Consider the following 16,177-nt stretch of genomic DNA (forward strand, 5'->3'; position numbering starts at 1 on the left):
TATTACCACTTATGACATTTTATTGGCATATGACAATTTACAAGGGTCCCTGTTGCATTATACATCACACTGAGTAAGAATCGTTTAGCCATCTACATTCATTCTTATTGGGTATATTTTTACTCAAATTGTAATTGAATTCCCAACACTTGATTTTAACTGTGACAAAAGGGAAAAATAGTACTTCCCAAAAGTAGGCTGCAATAGGAAAAACAAATTATGCTTTTTATATTAAAATTTCTAAGATGTTGAAAAGTGTACACAGCTAAGGACTGAGTCATGGCCTTCTTAAACAGCTTTCTTAATCCTTTCTAGAAATATCCTTTGGTTATTTTTATTTTCCTTCTGTAGGCAAAAGGAAATCTATTAATGCAGGTTATCAAACAGCTACTATTTTCTGGCACTTGTAAACAAATATCCTTACCAAGACCAACCATTCAGCTTTTATAACATGTCATGAAGTGTAGAGTTGAATTGTGGTTTAAAGACAGGCTTCTTGATATGCTTGGCTCTAAAACAAAGATAACAGCCACAATGGCATTCTATTGAAGTGTTTTCACAATCCCCCTTCCCACTATTTTCTAATAGGATACTCTTCCCCTCAATTTTAATACAAGTAACCAAATATGAGTACATGTGGGTTAAAGCAATGCACTTGAACTTGTAACCTGCTGATAGGCCTTAGGTAGCTTTATTCCTACTCCCTATTAAATAATTTTTCAGTAAATTCCCCTTTCCACTTCTCTTATGTGGAAAAGCAAAACTCCGCATTTACAGTCATGTACAGAGATTCAGTATCTAACCAAATAATAATTGTTAAAAGCTAAATTTATTTGTATAAAATAAAATGGAGGTGAAAATTTTCCTGTGTTGGAGATCAGATCCATGTTGCTTTAGCAGGTAATTACGTGCTATGCTGACTAGGAGAATATTAGTTATGTCCTGATTAATGCAACATATATTTGTTTTTACAGTGTTTCCTTTCTGCTCAATTTCGGAAAAACAAAGTAAGAGAAATCATGCAATGCTTAAGGATCTTAGGGCCATGAACATCACATTTGTTGAGTTTTGTTTTTCTATTTTTCCCCTCATATAGCTGTTAGGTAAATGCCTCTGACTGCAATCAAGGTGCCAGAAGCATCCTAAATCATCAGTGAGCATGAACGAGCCATACACTTAAAATGCTTGTTTACACTAACACAATAATCATTATCTTTTAATGCAAACAAATACAACTAATTCAGTTGCTGAATTAATAAAATGAATTTGACTACTTTTATATTATGCTCACAGAGCAGACTTAGCACTGAAATTTTACTATTTCCGATATTCATTCCTTCTAAGAGATATCATCATAAACATAAATTAAAGGCAATTCACATTTGAAAGATTATCTTCCTGAAGAACAGAACCCTTGGAAAGAAAAAGAAAAACCCATTTTACAAACTGAAACAGAAATAGTGGGGAAAAAAAACAAGGTAGATCAATGCTGTGACAAACTTCCTGTCAAATCTTTTTATTGGTGACATTTGGAAAACAAGTTTCTTAAAATACTACTAATGAGCAGTATATTCTGTTTGCCTATTATTCCTTATAGTTAGACTATGAACTAGTGATTCAGCTGTCTAAAAGCTCAAATAAGTATGTGAGATATGACGTCAGGTACACATCTTTTTAACATTATCAAGTTATTCTGCAGAATAACCATACCAATATCAGAATTACAGGCTTTGTTCTGTTTTTCTTTTTTAAGTAAGACGTTCCGTAGGAATGGGGGTTTTGTTTGTATTATTACAAACCAGATTCCTCTCTCAAAGAACTGATATCTAAGACCATGACTCAAACTTTCAAAGAAAACAGAGAACACTGAATTTTGAATGCAAATGGTAAAGGCTCCTAAAAATGTTTTTTATAGCCCACTGCTTGCTTTCAGTTTAAGAAAAAATTTTTTTCATACTTTTCAATTTAACTTTTAACAGCTAGTACTTTTGAGCTATTGGCAAAGCTTCTTTTACCATCTTAAACATTTGATGAGATGTTAAATTAGCTTAGTTTACCAAAATAACAACTTTTTCCATGGTATACTTCAAAAATTAGTCACCCTACAATGTAGTGTGTTTGAATTAAGGAGAATGTTAAACAGATGTATACAGTTAAAATAATTAGTGTGGTCTCTATAGACAATTGCTCTTCAGGGATCTGTATGTAGAGCTAACGTTTACTTCAGAATAAACATTAACACAAACAGGGAGGGGAGAGAATCAGAACTTTCACAGAGCTGTACTTGACCATATCTTATAGACAAAGCAGAATTACAATGCATGTAACAAAAACAGTAAAAGTATATATTTTTTTAAAAGTTGATAGTTACAAATATGGTACGTAACAATTTTCTACTTTATTTCAGTACAATTTTCAACATACAGTCTACTATTTTTCAAGATATTTGAAGATTCAAAACAAAATTTCTCTAGACTACTTGCAAACAGTAAAATTTTAAGTAAAATGCTTACATTCTTATTTGAAAACAAAAATCATGTAAAAAAAAATGGTGGGTGCAAGTTCTGTTCTCTGTTGCAATCTTACTTCAGATTTCCTATTCCTAAAAAAAAAAAAAGAGAGAAATAAAATAAAGATTAGCAAAGATATGAAGAGTGAAATAATTCAAAATAATCACTGTATCTAAAAATCAAATAACTAACTGGCCCAAGAAACTCACACAAAAGAACATATCAGAACCACTAACAAGTTGAAAATCTCTACCTTTTCTTCTTTGCGTCTGTCCTTCTTTTCTTCATTATTTTCCATGGTCTCTTCTTCATCTTCAACAATCCCGTCCCCTTGGTATTTGTCATGAGTCCACTTTGGACTGCTACCTGACTTTTTGAAGTTAAAGCGCCCTCTGCCACGTTGGAAAGTACCACGACCTCTTCCTCTTTTGGCCCAATAATCCACACCATCATCTCTGTCATCATGCTACAGAAAGGTTAAACAAAGAAAGAAATGTCTTTCTTGTAAGGAATATAATTACATCCCCAATAGTGTTATTGTATAAATCTTCTGAAAATTGGGTATATGAGGTGGGTACTGTTCTAAAATACACAAAACCAATAAAACTGAACTTTTCAACAAAAACATGCTGCATCATGAAAGTAAATAATTACATGCTTAGTAACCCAAGCATTTGAGAGCTGCCCAGACAGTTTACTGAAGAATCTCAACTGCTAAATTACTGCCAATTATCAAAATTTTTATTGTTCTGCTTTCCATTATTTCAATCTACTATGCATAAATGAGATAATGTAACTGATATTTTCCCAAAAAAATTACCCGTCACAAATACGTAACAAAGTATAAAAATGTCATTACAACATTATCAATAACATTTAGTAAATAAAATAGGTGGTAAGAAGTATCTTTTACATACAGATACAGACTTTTAAAAATCCTACTGAGATAAATCTAAATTAATGTGTATTACATATTAATCTTCTTGGCAAGGGCACAAACCAAATCAGGATGGCATGATCCCTAGGGTAATACCGCAACTTATTTCTTGTTCACTAACCTAAAATTCTGCAGCTATTACATCCCAACTTTAATTTTTTATTAACTGCATCCAAATAGATTGTTCCCCAAATTACAAATTATCCCATTAACCAAAACAATCTGAAAAAGTGAAAAGTACTTGGCTTTGTGTACAAGTAGATGAGTATTACATCCCAAAGAACAAAACAAAAAATGAGAAGTTCTCCTGTAATGTAACTGCTGCCCATCTCAAACAAACTTTTTAAGTTTGTACCTACAAAAAATGGGAATGATGCCCCTTTATGAGACAACAGGTATAATACAAACATAGCTGCCTAACTTATGGAGTACTGATACTGACCAACTGTCCCAAAGTCACTAAACTTTTAAAAAATAATACATAACTAAGCACCTTTTCAAAACAAAGAATGTGCCTTTGTGCATATTCACATAATACAGCTCACCCTCCTACCTGACTTAAAAAGTTCACACATGTAATTAACAGACAGTGTGAAAAGAGCCCTCACCAATTTCTTTTCTAATAATCTAGCTTTATCAAACCAGTGAGATGACCAAAGAATGAACTTAGGAACTATCAAAAATGTACCATTCCAGTACGTCAAAGTTTAACTGTAAATCCCAAATAAATTATTTTAAAATAGTCTGCCACTCAAAATAATACGTACATACAATGATGTAATTTCAAGCTCCTTTTTGTTATCATCACAACTCTATAGTTTATGCTTTTCATTTGTGATGTTTACACAGTATTCCATGAATTTGTAGGAAGAAGCAAATGGGTTTTGAAGCAAGAGGTATGGATTTAAATCTTAACAGAAACTGAGTGAACTTTACTTCCTCACTTAAAAAAAAAACGAAGATAGTCTTAAAGGAACACAAATGATTTGTAAAAAGTGCCCAGCCCAGTGCCTGACAGACAGGCACTCAATCAAAGGTGGTGGTAATAATGCTTACATGGTGCTTATTTCTAAGGATGAGGCACTGGTCTCAGCATTTTCTATATACTAACTCATCTAATCCTTACAACAACTGTAAAATACTAACTCCATTTTAGGAATAAAGAAATCGAGGGACAGAGAAACTGAGTAACTTGCCCAAAGCCACAGAGCCAATCTTTTCCAATGCCCCTTATGCTCATCATCCTCAGAGTAAGCTTCCCAGGAGTCATGGTAACAGTAAATGACTACTAAATGAGGTAGCCAAGAGCTAAAACAGGAAAAGCAGTAACAAAGCTAGACACTAGAGTTAGACTAGCAATTACTTTTAACTATATAATCATCTTATACAATAATCTGAAACTAAACAGCTACATCATCACAACATATCCTTTGTTTCTCAAAGGATATCCCAGCAGCTACCGAAGTGACACTTTAATGCTAAGCATACTAGTTCTTTTCCTTTTTTGGACAAGTGGCATGCAGAATATTGGTTCCCCGATTAGGGATGGAACCCATGCCCTCTACAGTGGAGGCACAGTCTTAACAATGGACCACCAGGGAAGTCCCTAAAGCATACTGAGTCTTAATCCTCAAATTCTTATATCTAAGATTTCAGTCTTACTGTAGACTAATTAACATTAACTACTTTATAGAAGATAAAGGGGATATGAGATATTTATAATATATAATCAAAAATATGTTAACAGAGGCCTTCCCTGGTGGCTCAATGGTAAAGAATCCACCTGCCAATGCAGGAGACACAGGTTTGATCCCCAACTCAGGATGATCCCAAGTGTCATGGCCAACTAAGCTCGTGCATCACAACTAGTAAGCCTGTGTAGTAGAGCCCAGAAACCACATCTACTGAGCTCACCGGCCCTAGAAACCATGGTCTGCAACAAGAGAAGCCACTGCAATGAAAAGTCTGAACATCACAACTAGAGAAAAAGCATGAGCAGCAATGAAGACACAGAATAGTCAAAAATAAGTAAAATTATTAAAGGAAAATTCCAGTTTGAAAAAAATGTTAACAAAGGAGGCCATATTAGAACCAAAATCTTCTGAATTGTCTTCTCTTCTCTACAGAATGATCGAGTTTCAAGAGAGTTAATTTACTAAAGCTCCAATCTAAATCTCTGTCTCCACAAGGAATTTTCTCTTCCTCAGATGACAGTAACATGGGGAACTTACCCATTTCAGTACTTTCCTATTTGGTCAAACTCTTTACAAATACTCTCAATCCCTCCAGAGAATCTCAGGTTCTAAAGACTACTATCTTTCCTGAAATATTTATTATTGAAAACATTATCTTATCTTTGCATAACTCAAAGTTTAGAGAAGGGAAATTTCAGATAAGAATGCAATAACTGTTACCAAGTACTGGAGGAAAAATGATACATGCTGTTAAGAACCTTTGGACCCCAAGACATGGGTTCAAATCCTAACCCCACTCTCTCTGGCTAAGTACCTTTGGTCAAGCTGCTCAATCTCTGTACCAATGTGTTTTTCATCTATAGAAACTGAATAATGGTCCTACCTCAAAATGACTTTACAAGCATGAAAATAAACTGAGCGACTTTCACTTTCAGTTCAAAACACTAAGAATGGTGCTGAACAAAATGCTCAATAAATGTTATCCATTATTATTACTAAGTATTAAATGTTTCATTACTATGGACAGAATGTCCATGCTTATTAATTATTCTGAAAAAAACCTAGAGCAATCTATAGCTTTCAACTTCATTCATTCTGAATTAAAAAAAATTTTTGTATTTATAGTCTCATCACTGAAAAATACCTTTACAGACTATCCATAAATACACATGGAGAAACCAAAGCTATCATTCCAAGGGCTCATTAATTAACAACCAAAATAATTAATTTGGGGAACTGAGTTATATATAAGAAGAAATGTGACATTAATTATACTTCTAGTGAGCACTAGCCTGTGACAAATGCACACGTATGTCTTATACAGAAATGAAGATTTTAAAATATAGTCCAGAACAGCAACATGTAGAATGTTAAATAACACTCATCTTGATTAGTGTAACTAAAGCCTAATTATATGCTAATCAAAAATAATTATGTCCCAATTTAAGACAAAAACTATGATACTAGAAAGAATATCATAGAAAAGTGAAAGTGTTAGTCACTCAGTCGTGTCTTTGCAACCCCATGGACTGTAGCCCACCAGGCTTCTTCGTCCATGGGACTCTTCAGGCAAGAATACTGAGTGGGTAGTCATTCCCTTCTCCAGGGAATCTTCCCAACCCAGGGATCAAACCGGGGTCTCATGAACTGTAGACAGATTCTTTATCCTCTGAGCCACCAAATTAAATATTTGCAAAATGTTTAAAGTGTTAAACAATTATTTAACTTGTTCACCTCTCATTTCCTTAACTTTTTGTGCTTTTACACTTGTTTTATTGTCTGGCATTTTTACAAGCACTTGCTCCTCATTCACACCTTTGAAAGGTTGGCCTTTTAATCTCTTCTCTTCTGACTGGGTGATATTACTGTGGTTCTGTGACTGTACGATGGCACCTAGGTTTTTTTCTCTCTAGATCTGCATTAGCAACTACCTACTGCACATTTCCACTTATTATGTCTTGGGCACTTCCATAACAGAACTTAACCTTCACCTCAAATGAGCTGCTTTCCTCTGTATTCCCTGTGCTTGCAATATCCTTTCTTCTCACTACCAACACCAAACTAGAGGGTCCCTGAATAAGCCTTCATAAGGCTTTAACATTTTTCAAAACTAGTCCCTTAGACACTCAATTATTTCTCAGATCTGTTTGTCACAGCCGCGTTTTTCAAACTCTGCTTAACATCCAAATTTACTCAAGTATTACTGTCTTCCACAATTTGGCTCCTGCTTCTTAATTTTCCCAAACTTATACCAATCATCTAGCCATGTGAGTACTGGAGTTCTCTATATTAGGATGTTTCACTCCTGCTTTTTTACAGCACACCTGCTCATCTTTTAAGCTTAAGATTCAATCCAAACTCCTCTACAAAGTCTCTCTTAATCAGTATCTCCTTTGCAATAATCCACTCTTCCTCGGGAGGACATCCACAGTATGTATTTAGAATGTTCCCCTTTACCAGTCTCTTAAACCAAGAATTGAAATCCTATGTATCTTTCCATCCATAGCATAAACAGCAGTGTATTAATTCATAAATTCCTATATTAAAAATGAAATGTATCTTTTAAACTTTCTGTAACTCAATAAAACACCTTTCACTTTCCAGAAATTGTCAAGTCAAGCATAAATTTCTCCTCAAAGAAGCACAGATTGTGGAAACATTACGCATAATGCACTCTGTAAAAATTTAACTTTTCCAGACTCTTGGTCATTAAAGTACTCCAAAAAAGAGGCAAATGGAAATTAATTTTTGAAACAACTACAATGCCCATTCTTCAACCAAAATATATATCTAGTTCAGAATACAGCTATATAGTCTACCATGGCAGATGGCTGGGACATTCAGCTTTATTCAAATATACTCATAAAAAGTCAAATAAAAGACACTTTTCTAAAACTCAGCACTATTTTCCTCCTTGCTTCAACAAAACAACTAGTCTTCAGAAATAATCTCTAAAACGTGACTTCCCTGAAAAGCTATGACAAAAATGAATATTCTGTTAATAGTTTTGGTATTTCCTTAAGTTTCTATAATGGAAGATAAACCCTCTTCTCCCATGCCAAGTGCAAAAAATTTCCATCATTACTTAGAGAATCTTTCAGGACCCACCTCCTCTAGCTTCATCCCTTACAAACTACTTCAGAGAGAAGAGCATCACAAGGAAGCATCAAACTAATGTGTACCTAGCAATTTTTCCATAATGTAATTTTTCATCTTCCTTTTACTCCAATAGAAGTTAACAACCTCCTGAAAACCTTAAATACATGTGCTGTGGAAGAATTCTTCTCCTTGTCTTTCAATTAAACAAACAGCTGTAGTGATGAAAGGGAAATCTTAATGATTTACCTTCTTAACTTGACCGTCTTATAGACAGATATGAAGTAGTTTAATGTTCTTCTCTGCATGTGACTATCAAATCAGGTATATTTTTACTTTACCCTGACCAGTCCATAGGTAATATCAATAAGGTATAAACAGGACTAAAGGGACCCACACGTTCAAAACTTCAAATCATCTGGGTAATGATTTATTTTAAAAGTTTCCTATATTATAGTAAAAACTTCTCATAGTAGTGGATGCCTGTACTCAAATGTATTCACCCAGTATGCTTTGAAAATTAATGCAAACCAAATAAACAGAGATTTCTAACACCCACCAAGAAGTACTTCTTGCTCTTTGGGGTATATTCTGGATCCCATTCCTCTTCCTTCGGTCTCTTTTGAAAAGTAGTATTTGAGTTGTTTGGACCAGTATTTGTCCCAGCAAAAACTCCTCTGGCTCTTCCTCTGCCTCTAATTCGAAACTGATTAACAAAGTTGTTTAGTAATGAAATCAAAAGGTATTAAGTTACATGCAAACTCTAATTTTACTGCAGTAACAAAAAACATTCCCTAATTTCTTCCCTAAATCTCAACTTCACAGCCACTGAGGATGGAAAAGGTGGCCATTTTATACTAGTAAGGAGGGAAAAAATTCTGCCTATTGAAAGCTGAATAGGTTAAGAAGAAATGCACAGTCAACCTAGGTTGTCAGAACACTACACTTTCTTTCATGGCCTGAACTAAAATTTTTAAATAGTTTAAACTTTAAGAAGTTGGTTTTTTCCCTTTTACTAGCCAAAAGATTTGTCTAATTTCTTTGAATTACACAGGAGTCCTAAGTGTTAACTACACCTATCACCATATGGGCAAAGCTCTTCTCTTTCCCAAATAATCTAATAAACCCTACTAACAACTAACTGGATACTAGCTCAAGTTAGAAATCTGAACCTAGAAATTAAAGAGTCAAGAAGATGCACTACTATGAAGTCATTAAATTTACAATTATAAGAATTTATGGAAACATGGGAATAATAATATATATACTAGGTAGGATAAAAAGTCATGTAATTTCTATGACTGACACACATATAAAGAAGAACTTGAATAGGCAAAAATGAAAAGTTAATACAAACGGATTTTTTTGTTTCAAGACATGTTCTTATTAATAAAAAAGTGATTAAAGAAATGAATCTAAATCGTTAACTTTCCTTGACTCTTGGGTCTCTAAGCACTATGTACAGTTACTGATTCCAAAGTTAATAAGTTATACAGATGCTTCTAAATCTCAAAATGGCATATTTTCAAAATCAGGCAAAAACATGGATTTTTTACTTTCTATACAAAGGAGGTTATCATCCCAGCTCCAGCTCCTCCTCACTCTCCCAAATGGCATTTCTTAATAAAGATATATCAAATACCATTTTAAAGACTACAGGAGTAATGGCTCACACAACAATGACTAAATCAGGTATCTTACTTTCCTTATGTACAGTGCTCTAAAGTAAAGTTCTATCAAAGACAGAAAATAATTTTATTACTTACAAAGGTTCCTCGTGGTCGGCTAACTCCTGCAAAGCCTGAGTATTCTTTCAGTTCATGGTGAGTTTTAAATTCTTCTTCTCTTTCCTTCTTACTCTCCTTTTCTTCTCGAGAACTAGGAGAAGAAGGTGATGCTGAAGAGGATGAAGATCGAGAATGATCTTGCTCTCTACTTTTATGTTTACTGAAAAATAAAAGAAACAAGAAAAATGTGCTATTTTAAAAAAAGATTAAGAAAGACCCTGCTGTATCTTACAATAAGAGGGATATTTTTCAAGTCAAAGAAACTATCCCCTATTAAAATTATCATGAAACTAAAATGATTGGGTGTTCAACTTTGACATAGTCTGTTTCCATTCTCCTCCAATATTTGTTTTATATCACTACTGGAAAACATGCTATGACCTGCCAGTTAGAAACTAGCAGTCTGGAAACTTCAAGAATATAAAGTTCAGTTCAACACTTTTAACATTTTTTTTTTTTTTAAAGGAAAGGAAGGGAAGAGTAGGAAAAAGTATGAATGTCCTTAAGGCCATGTTTCAAAATGACTGCAGTTTGTACAACCCTAGGTGAAAACAGTTGATACAGATTGGGCCATAACTCCATTATTGAAATAAAAGGCATATGACATTATAAATACCAGTAAATTAAAATTAATTATAAATTAAAAAACACGAGTAAAATTACCACCATTCACCTAATGAACAGCAAGAAAAACAATTATCTATGATACTTAGTATTCCTAATATTTACTTGACTCTATCATGATCAATACATGATTCTACTGCAATACCCGAAAAGGTCATACCTGCGATAACTCTTACCACTTCTAACAGTATCCATGGAAACATTACTTTGAAAGCCTAATACACATTGCTATTTCAAAAAAACTAGTCCTTCCTCCCCCCATCTCTCCCATGTTAAACCACTAGACATCAGTTTAAAATTCTTGTACTCTGGGTGTTATGAGTTGAAAAAGTGCGGAATCAAGCATAACGAACCAAAGTTCTTACACAAACTGTTTCTAGAAATGCACTGCATTGAAGTCCAACCTCCTGATGTAGCCTGGATAATAGGACACATTAATTTGTCATTTTTTTTTCAGTGTTAGCTTGCTATTCCAAAGTTTTTGTCCTCATCCACCATAAGCCGTGTAAAAGACAAATACATTTTTGCTGTAAAACAAATAATTTTAATTGTTTAAATTTAAACATTCGATTACACAGTCAAAATTGAAAGCAATTAAGCTGACAATTATTAAAGGCTAATTAGAAGCTAAAACCTAACTCCGACAGTTTTAACAATTACCTGTCATCTTTGTAAGATTTGTATTCCTTGTAATCTTTTGGAGTTTTTTCCTGCTTTCTTGATCCACTGGATTCCCTGGAGCCCTTGGAATCCCCCCGTTCTTTACTTCTTTCTTTTCTCCGACGATCTATGTCATGCCGAAGATCAGCAGAATCACATCTTAATTTTTTATCTCCCTATAAAAGACAGATGTAAAATACAGATTTCAGGGAAACTATACGGAAAAAAAAAGAAATATATATATAAAATACCAATTTTTTTTGCCAGTTTCTAAGCTGGCATTTTTAGTAGCAGAAAAGAATGAATATAACATACTACTTCCATACTTAAGTTTTTGTTTAAAAACGTACTTGCTGTTTTCACTAAACACTTGTGAACACAAGTACAACAGGACTGGAGAAGTAATTAAAAGCTAATTGTCTTCAAAATGTCATAGGTTTCTGTTCAAAGCAATCCATAATAAACTTTCATATAGTAAAATGATATAATTATTTTTCCACTCGGTACATCCTCGTTAATTATCCCTCATCTTTTGAAACAGCTTTTTATATACTTTAACAATGATGGAGATTATACTCAGTTGTGGGTATAGCCATCTGACAGTAAAGTTAAGGGATCCTAAAGTAAATGGTTCTCATTATTTAAGCCTCATTATCATCAAGTTCTTCCCAAATTAGTTGACCAACCCAATAAAAATCACTTTAAAAGTTAAATATTCTGTATTTTCCATAACATGCAAACATAATATGATTAATGAAACCAACTGAGGTTGAACAAGGGTAGAAACAAAGCCAGAAAGATTCATTCCCAATCCTGTACTCAGTATCTGGGCCATATACTGCCCTTTCTCAATTCAGGTATTGCAACGGACATTAGTTTAACTGGGTCACAATTCACCTCCTTCTTGTTCCATTGCTTTTTCAAATACTATATAATTTAGGAAGATGGAAAGAGGCATCTAGGAATGAAGAAAAATTATACATCAGTAAGATGCTAAGCAATGTGGACATCCTTGCTAGTATTCAACAATACGAAGTACTTACTCTGGGAAGTCTAGCTACAATGTTCATAAACATTCCTAAAACTGGAAGTATATGTCCAAATGGTATCAACTACTCACCTATTTGCTCCCACAGTTATGAGAATATCTAATCAAGAGCAAAAACTTTCCTATTCACCTAGTAATATGCTATTGCCAAGCCCATGGGTAACAGTATAGGTGGAAGTACTTTGTAAACACCAAACTATATATGTAAACTACACACTACTACATGTATGTTAATTGTTCATTCAGATAGGAAGATAAAGGATAAAAAGCAATGTCTTTTCCTCTTATCCTTCCATTAGTTATCACTATTTTCTCTCCTCTAGATCAAAATCTGGTCTGAATAATGAAGACAGAAGAAAGACACTCACTCTGTCAAGAGTACAAGAATAGACTAAATTGTGGGCAAAACAAAATTAATCAACATTGAACCTAAGACATTGAAAATAAAAGCCAAAATTAGCATTCACTTCTCAGAATCTGCTTTACCAAAATCAATGTGCCCCACGCAAAGAAAGCACTTTCTAAGCTCTAAATTTCTTATTTAATAAATTAATAGCATGCCTAATTAAAAAGCTTATAAATGAAAGCCTTAGTAATAGTTTCTAGTAATAAAGTGCCAATGTTATCATAACAGCCCAGTTATTCAACTCTGCAAAACAGATGTATTCTCATTTTTCTTATCAGAAAACCAACATCCAAAAAGCTAATCACGTTCCTATTATCAAGATAGTATCAGTAATGGCCACGATTGGAACCAAGTAATACCCGTTCCAAGTCCCTAACTTTCTCATTACAAGACAGTTGCTCTCTTTTAACCCTGCTCCACATTTCAACTAGAATTTTATGGCCTGTCATATAGACTAATCTACCTAGGAAATATCAAATTGTCAATTAAACAGAGTCCCCTTAATGACTGAATTCCATTCTTAAAAGTCCCCCGACCCCAATGCCAGTCATTCAGACTCCTTTCTGAAGTTTAAAAGCATTCTTCCCCCAAATCTACAAATATTCCAATGGTAACACAGTTTTTATTCCAAGTGTTCATTTGTAAACCAGTTCTTAGAATGCTTATTTCTTAGTCCAGATCAAAAACCCAGTAGCATGGCGATTACTTCTCGTTCTCTCTTTGAAGAACCTAAAGATATTAATTTAGGCACACATAAATCAAGGAATATTTATTCTGGATCACCCATTTCACCTCTAACAGAAAACTTTATATAATGTGTATCTTTCCTATTATAATTTTCCTGTCTACTCACTGATTCTTTGCCTTTTGCTTAGAAATACTTTTTTTTCATTAGCATTTAAATTAATTATTCTTAGTTTAACATATAGTAAAGGGTGAGCTTAATTTTTTTCTAGGATGAAACACTACATACACACTAACACAGATATATATATATAAAAATATATCTATTTACAAGTTATAAATAGATGATGTCTATAAACATTTTGCCTAAATAAACTGCTTATTAGAACAATAGCATTAATGAACCAGAAGTTAACTTGGAAAAGAAAAAGTGCATTCAAAACATACCTTTTGATTTTCTTCTTTAAAAACTCTCTCTTCCCCTGCTAAACGGGTATGCTTCCTCAGGGCACTTGGAGAGATGTCAATTCTCCTTAATGTAAAATAAAGTCTATTTGTAGTCACATTAATTTTATGATTCTACAAATTCCTAAAATTTTTCCATTTTTGTAAAGGGAATACCAGTATTTTCCCTCCCAGTTGACTAAATTTAGTATAGCAAGATTATTAATCTAATTCTTAATAGATAATTAAGAAATAAAAACTATTTATTAAAAATAAATTAAAATGCCTCCAATTATTTATAAACAAATGAAGCCTGATCTTTTAAGATATCAAGCTTACTTTAATCATCAAAAAAGAAAAAACTTTTTTGATTAAAATTATCATTTAAGTATCAGCATATAATTATAATACATCAGTATCAATAAATACACAAATAGGATTATTTGTTCTTAAGTTATCTCCAATATTTTTACATATTCAGTATCTTTAGTTTTATTCTGTGCCTCTCCTTGAGTTCTTAAGCTACTGTCAGTTGAATCTTCTCAGTGCCTCTTCAGCAGTGACCACCAAAACCATACCTACTACGTATTAAGCACTGAATTAGGTACTTTACAATTAATACTAACTGTCAACATCATCCTGCAAAACAGGATATTTTATTTGTTATTCTTATTTGTAGATGGAAAAAAAACATTCAGAGATTAAATAACTTTTTTATCACAATGCAATTAAGTGAGAGCAAGGAACTGAAAATAACTATCTGACTTCAAATTCACGATCTTTTCACAAGGAACAATTCTATCTCACGAAGCATTTTTATTTTACAAACTTACTCAAAGTGAATAAAATTCAAGGGTTACTTACTCCAGGCATCCAACCCCCTCCCAAAAGACAAACTGGTAACTATTTAATTCCAAACTGGGAAGTGATAAGAATGAGTATTTTAAGTTCTAACAACCAGTTTTAACCAAATATACTGAAAATTAAAAAGAAATGGTAAACTGAAAACTTTCATTTGAGTCATGATACCCATATAGTTTCATGTATCTTATCTATAGCTTCAACATGAACTTGTTTAACAGTGTCTTCCTATCAAAACAACATTTTTACATGCCCGGTATACATACCTGTGTATCTCAGGGCTCTTTTGCCTGGCACTATGTTCTTCAGTGGCTTTCTGATACGAAGTGAACCTCTCGTTTAGGGTCATTGAAGATGATTTGAAGTATTGCTCTGTTGATTTAGGAGAAACACTGCCCAATTAGTTACCTTTACCTTAAGAGGAATTTTCAATTGTGACAGAAGGGCATGTAGCAGGTGAATAGAAAATAAAAATACTCAAGAAACCTAGTAGAAGAGAATCAAGTGTTACAAAGAACTCCTACCCTGTCCCACGTAACTTCTTGTACCTCAACAGGTAACTGATGCAAAGTTCCTCACAGGTCTCTGTCAATATTACATATAATCCAAGAACAATAAATATACTAAATCAAGAGTCTCTTTCTAATTCCATTTCAATAACGCACTACACTTCCTCAAATAAAACAAAAAGCAACAATAATATGTCAATGTCCTTAAGCCTTGCCAATATGAACCAATGAAGTTAACTTCAAGTAATCATTTGCAGAAAATGAAAATACTAAAATAACTTGCAAAGCTTGTTTTAATAAACTAATAAAATTATTTTGGCAAGAACTATGTTGTTAACAAAAACTGGATTTAAGAAACTGAATACTGGCACTTCAATTGGAAAAATATTTTTTACATCAATTAATACTAATTACTCCAAAAATCTGGCATCTTGGCAAACCTGACAGTACATTTGATATTACTGTCTTGTCTTTTAACAATTTTAAAATTAGTAATATCAACACCAATTCTTTTTTAAACCATTTCAAGATATGCTGTTGATGTAATATAGAAAGACGTATAAAGTCATGAAATGTTACATTACGAAGCAAGCTATCTGCTTAACAGGTCAACATACATCTGTGTCAACTTACCGCCCAATATCCAGCACATGTCTCATAACCAATCATTAAAACTTGAAATGGCCACTACCAGGGTAGTGCCTCAATCATAATTCCATGAAACCCAGGAATTTGAGCTAGCAACTCAGTTTTTATGCCATTTTTGCCAGGAAGACAGAAGATTCAACTTTGCCTGTATCTTTCAACAGCTATTTTACTTTGAAACATGGATTTGCCATTTCAAAACATATTCCAGGACCTAGTTACAATGAAAAAGAAAACATCACTGGGCATTTTCAGCTCTATATGAAGTAAGA

At 33.3% G+C, this 16,177-nt stretch overlaps 1 protein-coding gene across 7 annotated transcripts in view; it reads right to left on the reverse strand.

Annotated features, from left to right (window-relative positions):
- BCLAF1 (BCL2 associated transcription factor 1) overlaps positions 1 to 16,177 on the reverse strand; it is a 30,913-nt gene continuing 14,736 nt past the window's right edge. For 4 of the 7 annotated variants that reach the window (XM_027551651.1, XM_027551648.1, XM_027551646.1 and 1 more), the window contains exons 7-13: positions 15,018 to 15,123; positions 13,894 to 13,978; positions 11,309 to 11,484; positions 10,004 to 10,184; positions 8,797 to 8,943; positions 2,764 to 2,976; positions 1 to 2,602 (exon numbers count right to left, since the gene is read on the reverse strand). In XM_027551651.1, the coding sequence (XP_027407452.1) occupies positions 2,597 to 2,602; positions 2,764 to 2,976; positions 8,797 to 8,943; positions 10,004 to 10,184; positions 11,309 to 11,484; positions 13,894 to 13,978; positions 15,018 to 15,123 (914 nt within the window). In that variant the 3' untranslated portion in view covers positions 1 to 2,596. Of the gene's footprint in view, positions 2,603 to 2,763; positions 2,977 to 8,796; positions 8,944 to 10,003; positions 10,185 to 11,013; positions 11,176 to 11,308; positions 11,485 to 13,893; positions 13,979 to 15,017; positions 15,124 to 16,177 lie in introns of all 7 variants that reach the window. The other 3 variants (XM_027551650.1, XM_027551649.1, XR_003512664.1) reach the window with 2 other exon arrangements.

The sequence above is a fragment of the Bos indicus x Bos taurus genome, chromosome 9 (assembly GCF_003369695.1).
Source record: "Bos indicus x Bos taurus breed Angus x Brahman F1 hybrid chromosome 9, Bos_hybrid_MaternalHap_v2.0, whole genome shotgun sequence".
Lineage (NCBI taxonomy): Eukaryota > Metazoa > Chordata > Mammalia > Artiodactyla > Bovidae > Bos > Bos indicus x Bos taurus.